Source organism: Mercenaria mercenaria, chromosome 14 (assembly GCF_021730395.1).
Source record: "Mercenaria mercenaria strain notata chromosome 14, MADL_Memer_1, whole genome shotgun sequence".
Classification (NCBI taxonomy): Eukaryota; Metazoa; Mollusca; class Bivalvia; order Venerida; family Veneridae; genus Mercenaria; species Mercenaria mercenaria.
This window is the reverse complement of record NC_069374.1, coordinates 22,565,810-22,573,686: the sequence shown is the minus strand read 5'-3', so window position 1 is coordinate 22,573,686 and position 7,877 is coordinate 22,565,810. Positions and strand designations below refer to the sequence as shown.

General features: G+C 37.5%; 1 protein-coding gene across 1 annotated transcript; it reads right to left on the bottom strand.

The window, feature by feature from the left end:
• Positions 1-801: 801 nt before the first annotated feature.
• On the bottom strand, positions 802-2,508 carry LOC123526683 (uncharacterized). The gene has a single exon (XM_045305929.2). It carries the CDS (start codon positions 2,506-2,508, stop codon positions 802-804), a length of 1,707 nt encoding a protein of 568 aa, XP_045161864.2.
• Between the last annotated feature and the right edge of the window lie 5,369 nt (positions 2,509-7,877).

Here is a 7,877-nt window from a genome sequence, read left to right as displayed (position 1 = left end):
TTTTGTTCATGTTGCCTCAACATTGACTTCATGGTGGTCAGTTAAAGAAGAAAATGCAGTTTTATTTCATAATTGTAGTACAGTTGTCACACAAGACACTGTGACATACTATACATAAAATTCTACACGAGGCTTGGATTTTGGATGGGAGTGATAACAACACATTTGTTACTTTGGTGTTTCTTTTTTTAAATTGTAATAGCTCAAAGGCATATACATGAAATTTTATATTCTCTTTAAACACAGATTGTGTACCATACTCCAGCACAAATGGCATTATTTTCAGAATGGCTGTCATACTTCTAAATCATATTCAAATTTTTATTTGATGAAATGTATTGTTTAAGTTTCTATAGCTAGTAAAGTAACATATAGATAGCGCCTTGAAATAGCCGTATACGTTTCTGAAAATGAGGATGAGAAATAATGGTTGAAAGTTAAAACATTAAATCTATAATTATGCAGCTCCTAATATAAGCAAACTAAAACAGTAATTGATGTGTGATAATAAATATTTGTCTTACAACTTAGTTTAGATACAAAACAATTTCTTACGTGATAAACTTGACAAAGTTTTAATGAATGATATAGGTTAATGGAAAATAATAAATGTTATCTAGCTTAAAGAAGCTTTGTAAGAATGATGGATGACGCCATTTGCCATTTTCTTACTCTAAAACTAGTTAAATCGCTTTACCGTTTGTTTTATTATCTTATTCCGCATTTTTCACGTTTTCGCGCGACTCTTTCTAATAACAATTTTAAATGTTGCATTTTCCCTGATTGATTTTACAGCAATTTCTAGTATAATTGAAACATTTTGACTTTGTCATCAGCCAGTCCAATGAAAAGTGTGTTTTGTTCACTGACAGCGATGCATTGGGGATATCTAACTCCATCGCTATTGTGCAGTAGCTCATGTGGCCTCTTGCTGCCTTTTAGCAACTGCAAAACACTGTTTGTAGATCTACAACAAACTAACACCTGACTATTTGCGTCAACTGCGACACCACAAGGTCCTCCTAAATGTTTGCCATCACTTACAACTTTTCCCTCGATTGTGACGCATGTCACTGTATCTAAAGAGAAATCCGAAATATAAATCGTGTTGCGATACGGGTTGAATGCTACATAGTCGGGGAATTTATAGTCTCCTGTTATTTTCTTGACAACTTTTCCATCCAGAGTAAGAATCTTGACTACAGGCGGAGTGTTGAACGACACGACCAGATTAGCCCCGTTACGAACAAGACCATAACATGCCCCTTTCGCATTTATTTCTCTGACAAACTTCAAATTTCCGCCGTCTGGTACGTTCAGTATCCTGATTTTCCAGGCAGAAGGATAGGTAACTGCAATCCGTCCGTCCTCAACCTTTGTCACATCGAATGGATCAGAATATTCTACTACTTCTGTTTTATAAACGGATATTACATCTTTATTCACAATGCTTAGAAGTTTGACACATCCGTTCATATAGTCCGCAACGACAAGCTGGTTTTTAGATAGAATTGACATCCCTGTTATATTACATTTCTTTGTTTCTGTTCTAACTTTTACATCGATATCGCCTTCAAATCGTGACAGTTTTGCATTTTTGTCTAGGACTTTGAGTTTGCCAATGTCTGTAAGCTTTTCGGTCATATCAACAATCATTTGGTCCGGTTGAAATTGAAAAATCTGTAAATTGCTATCCTCAGCAATTTTTTGCACCTCTGCATGGAGTTTTCTTTCCGACTCCTTCAAGCGTTTTGTTTCTATAAACAGCTGGCACATTTTTCCTTCGTTAACTTTTGTTTCTATTACAGATATATGGTCCTTAAGATTAGCTGACACTGCGTCTGATTTATTTGATAACTTGACCATCTTTTTCTTGTCTCTATTTCTTACGTCATCAATTGATCTGTCAATTTTCTTCTCAAGTCGATCAAATAACGCATAAACTTCCGACCTTAAAGTCGTAACTTGGACCTTTGCTTTGTCGGCTTGAATATCGACAACCTTTGTCTTATTCCTTATGTTTGACTTATTCTTCTCGTTTAAACTTAAAAGACTTTCAAGGTTTTCATGGAGGTTATTAAACTCTTTACTTTTGCCAAATGTAGCAGCAACATCCGGAATATAATCGACTTTAATACACGAACGATGCTCTGTTGTAATGCATGCCGAACAACCTAACATTTCGTGTGGATTGCAGAAGTATTCAATTATTTTGTCTGAATGCTTTTGGCACACCTCTGTACATATATCTGTTACCTTGATATTCGTCGCTGGTTTAGTTGTCGGCATTGTTTGTGCGTCCAGAAGCTGGTGGTGTCTCCAAACTGATGGCCGTAGGTGGACACTGTAACATCCGGTACACAGATACTCCTTACAATCCACACAATATCCATTCGCAGCAACATTGCGGCCATCGTGTTTACACGGATCACAGTAATTATCGGTTTCTATGTCAGATGCTTTTGACACAGATTCGGACCTAACATTTCTTCTCCCAGACACTTCCATATCACACACTATAAACTTCGATTTGGTACTTTGTAGCAATCACTGTTTAAATATACTATCAAATTATTATTTCTGCGTATATTAAACCACTTCCGCTATTTGCGTAAACAATAAGCGGAAATAACTACTTATGACGTACGCTCGAGTAGTGTGGGGGCCATTTAGAAGTTTATGATTGTTTATCATTGCTTGGTCATTAATATTAATAAATATGTTGCAATAAATAGTCAATGTGTATCTCCGATACCTATCAAAATTAAATGCCTGTCGTTCAGCCTATATGAAAATAACGACAGGTTCAGCTTTTAACCTATTTTGGCAGCAACTCTGGTTACGTTTAGTGTCCTAGACAGAATATACTACGAATTATTTGTAATAACATGTCTTCATTTAAGTTCAGGAATTAACCATAGCGCAATATCACTCATAATTAAGTAACAAATTCCTAATTGGATTAGAAAATGGATGTACATGTATCACGTTTCTTTGAAATACTGCAAACTTACGTATCATGTTCTCCTCGTGACTGCTTCATCATGATACACATATTGTATGTTTACTCAAAACGAAATTTTCTTTAACTTGTATCAACGTTAGGTTTGCTTCCTTACCATTGCATCAAAATTGATGTCACTTGTAATATCGGATGCTATTATATACTTATAAATTCTCTGAAATATAGCTCGTATTTCACAAAAGAATACAAAACTCTACTCAAATCCAATTGAGTACGGAAGAATAACGGATGAATTAAAGTATGCCTAACGAGTGCCTAGAATTTGAGTCAATTTTGGCTAAAATAACTAAAGAAATAGGTGAGTTATTAAACGGTATCCTGATCTGCGATGATGCAGTCTACTCTCGTGGATTTTCACACTCGGCGCAATTGACTGGTGGTTTTCTACGGTGTTCCGTTTGGACAATCGTGACTTTTTATTGAATCCTTAACCGCGATGTACGATGGTACGATGACGAAAACGCGATGGTGCGATGGCACGATGATGAAACAACGATGGTACGATAGTGAAAACGCGATGGCACGATGATTAAATCGCGATAGTACGATGGTGAAATGTCGATGTAATATCGCGTTTTCACCACAGTACCATCGAGTTTTCACCATCGTACCATCGCGTTATCATCATCGTACCATCGCGTTTTCACCATCGTGCCATCGCATTTTCATCATCGTACCATCGCATTATCACCATTGTACCATCGCGTTTTCACCATCGTGTCATCGCGTTTTCACCGTCGTACCAACGCGTTATCACCATCGTACCATCGCATTTTCACCATCGTACCATCGCCTTCCGGTGGTCATGCGCAGTGGTACAGTATAATTATGTGACAATAAAATACAGCCTTGATACAATCTCATTTTCACATTGCACTATGTACCTTCTACATCCTAACAAGAATAAGCTGAGTTTGAATAATATCATGTGACTATTACACCCAGCTTTTTATGCCCCCGAAGGGAGGCATATTAGTTTGTTCGTTCGTTAGTCACAACGTTAACTTTTTGCATGAAGGCACTTTACTCGCGAACCACTGCACCCAGGATCTTCAAACTTCACGTGCTGATAGTACTCATTGAGTACAAGGCCCCTACTGACTCTGGGGTCACCAGGTCAAAGGTCAAGGTCACAGGGGCCAACGTTAACTTTTTGCATGAAGGCACTTTACTCGCGAACCACTGCACCCAGGACCTTCGAACTAAACAGGCTGATAGTATTCATTGAGTACACGACCCCTACTGACTCTGGGGTCACCAGGTCAAAGGTCAAGGTCACAGGGGCCAACGTTAACTTTTTGCATGAAGGCACTTTACTCGCGAACCAATGCACCCAGGACCTTTGAACTTCACATGCTGATAGTACTCATTGAGTACACGACCCCTACTGACTTTGGGGTGACCAGGTCAAAGATCAAGGTGACAGGGGCCAACGTTAACTTTTTGCATGAAGGCACTTTACTCGCGAACCACTGCACCAAGGGCCTTCGAACTTCACATGCTGATAGTATTCATCGAGTACACGACCCCTACTGACTTTGGTGTCACCAGGTCAAAGGTCAAGGTGACAGGGGCCAACGTTAACTTTTTTGCATGAAGGCACTTTACTCGCGAACCACTGCACCAAGGACCTTCAAGCTTCACTTGCTGATAGTACCCATCCAGTACACGACCCCTACTGACTTTGGGGTCACCAGGTCAAAGGTCAAGGTCACACAGACCAACGTTAACTTTTTGCATGAAGGCACTTTACTCGCGAACCACTGCACTCAGGACCTTCAAACTTTACATGCTGATAGTACTTATTGAGTACACAACTTCTACTGACTTTGGGGTCACCAGGTCAAAGGTCAAGGTCACAGAGGCCAATGTTAACTTTTTGCATGAAGGCACTTTACTCGCGAACCACTGCACCAGGACCTTCAAACTTCACATGCTAATAGTACTTATTGAGTGGACGACCCCTATTGACTTTGGGGTCACCACGGCAAAGGTCAAGGTCACCAGGTCAAAGGTCAAGCGCTGCGGGGGCATTTGTCACCATTAGTGACAGCTCTTGTTATTTACTTTCATGCATACATAAAATACAAAGGATGTGGCCTTGAAGATTTTAAAGTTTTAATGAACTGAGCACTGAATATTTTGTAAAACATTTTGCAAAACAGCAGAATCTAAATGGTAAATTTCTTCTCATAAAATACATTGAGATACATTCATCTATTGTTGACAAAAATACAAGTGCACGGAACTACGCATATCTAACCGGAAGGCGATGGTACGATGGTGACAACGCGAAGGTACGATGGTGAAAACGCGATGGTACGATGGTGATGGCACGATGGTGAAAACGCGATGGTACGATGGTGATAACGCGACGGCACGATGGTGAAAACGCGATGGCACGATGGTACGATGATGAAAACGCGATGGTACGATGGTGAAAACGCGATGGTACGATGATGAAAACGCGATATTACATCGACATTTCACCATCGTACCATCGCTACATCGCGATTTCGTCATCGTGCCATCGCGTTTTCACCATCGTACCATCGTTTTTTCATCATCGTGCCATCGCGCCATCGCATTTTCGTCATCGTACCATCGTGCATCGCGGTTAAGTATTAAATAAAAAGTCACGATTGTCCAAACGGAACACCGTAGTTTTCAGGTCTGATCTGATTGTGTCGTTAGAGTTGCTAATGTTGAAATTATAATAGAAACTAGCTGTAGAACTTTATGTTTTATTTGAATCTAAACTTGTCATTTTATGTTATTTGAACGATCATGAAGTGATATAGCTTTCCCAGGCCTATTTCTACAGGTAGAAATAATAGCAGCAATGGTGATTAAAAACATCTGAAATTGACTGGAAATAGTTGCATTTCTGGAGTTTGGGAACTGGAATTTGAATATTTGTCAAAGTAATTATATTTCGAAAAAAAGATGAGCCGCATCATGGGAAAACCAACATAGTGCATTTGCGACCAACATGGATGCAGACCAGCCTGCGGATCCATGCTGTTCGCTTTCAAAGACCATTGCAATTAGAGAAACCGTTAGCGAACAGCATGGATCCTGACCATACTGTGCGGATGCGCAGGCTGGTCTGGATCCATGCTGGTCGCAAATGCATGATGTTAGTTTTGTCATGGTGCGGCTCAGATATTGTATGTATCAGCAATTAAAGGTCATCTTATGAATACTTACTGTTACAAATGTTGAAGCATTAGTCGCATTTTTATTTTCTGAAAATTGATTCGAAATATTAACGAATGATTTAAACATCTGGATACATTCAATGCGATTTCATACGAATGTCAAGTTTTAATTTGTCATAATGATACTTGAATACGCAAGTTATTGTTGTTTTTTTTTAAATAATAACAGACCTATATTTTCATTCAAGAAAGCAAATCGAAGGAGAGAGAAAATGTCTCTGTTTTACCAAGGATGCAAGGATTTAAATCCTCCATTGTACAATTTATTCGTACAATTAACCTTCCTTTTATTCGTTCAAGAAATGATGTTAGAACAACCGATTGTTTGATAAACATAATAGTGAGAATTGTTTATCTTTGATGTAAAGGTATTGAAAAATAGTAATGGAGTTAAGAATGCCACCAACAGATAATCCCCAAAATAACAGTTATGTTATGGTAGCAAAAGCTGAGTTTGATCTAAAATGCATGCATTGGGCAGTCTTACTTTTCATGCTAAATACCAAAACGTCAATCTTGTTTTGATAATATTTTTGTTTCTAATATAGACTCTTTATTGTAAATGTCTGCATTGATTTTATTGTGCAACAAATATTAATGGTTTCATTATTGTATTTGTCCCAATTAATGCAATTCTCACTTCTGTTCCTTCTTCTGAGGAAAAATGCATTGATTACTCATATTTTAGACTGTAGATAGATTTTTAATGATATATTTAACTATGATAAGGTAATAAGGTACTTGATTTGTTCATTTATTTTGTAAACATGAATTACATAATAGTTATAGTATGTGTGAGAGTGTGTTACCAGGATATATCAGAGCTAGGGGTACATCGAGGGTATTTTTCTCTGCACATATCGTCGAGGCCGGTAGGCCGAGACAGATATGTACAGAGAAAAATACCCTCGATGTACCCCTAGCTCTGATATATCCTCGTAACACACGAGCATTACATATTATAACTGTTTTATCGCATAGTTTTATCATTAAAATTTATATATTATTTTCATTTAAATTTGTTTATTATTATTTTTACTCTTTTGATTCCCTTTCTGTGCCTCGCTGACTGAAACACTAAAGCTTCTGTTTTAGAAAATGTGTTCCCCAAATAAAAATATCCAACAGATTTCTGCATTGGTTTTAAATCATTGCATTTCATTGGCCAAACATATTGTAAAACTTGTTGTTTTGTTTGTAAAAAAAAATCAAATTGAGAAATCTCAGAATTTCATGTATTTCATGTATTTCTGAATTGGCGATAACTCATTAACTATCGAGTTTTTGAAAGATTCTAGTTTATTTATTCTTTTACTTTATAAATGTAGGTGTTTGTGATAATTCTTTCTCTGTGAACTGTAAATTGGAGCTAAAATCATGTTTTCTTTGAAAGGAAAAAATTATACTCCCTCGATAGGACCTCAATAGAGAAAAAGTGTTGCGATATATATCGGAACAGTTTTACTGTGCTGAAATATATCGCAACACTTTTTTTCTAATGAAACTCTATAGAGATTTCTGTGTTGATATATATCGTAACAGTTTTGTAAAATATCAGCACAGATTTTGTAGTATTAATGTGTGTTACCATGTTTAACATACTGCAAAGATCGAAGGAAAACTGCCGCACT

Excerpts from the sequence above, each read along its gene's own strand:
- LOC123526683 (XM_045305929.2), bottom strand. The coding sequence starts at position 2,508 with ATGGAAGTGTCTGGGAGAAGAAATGTTAGGTCCGAATCTGTGTCAAAA.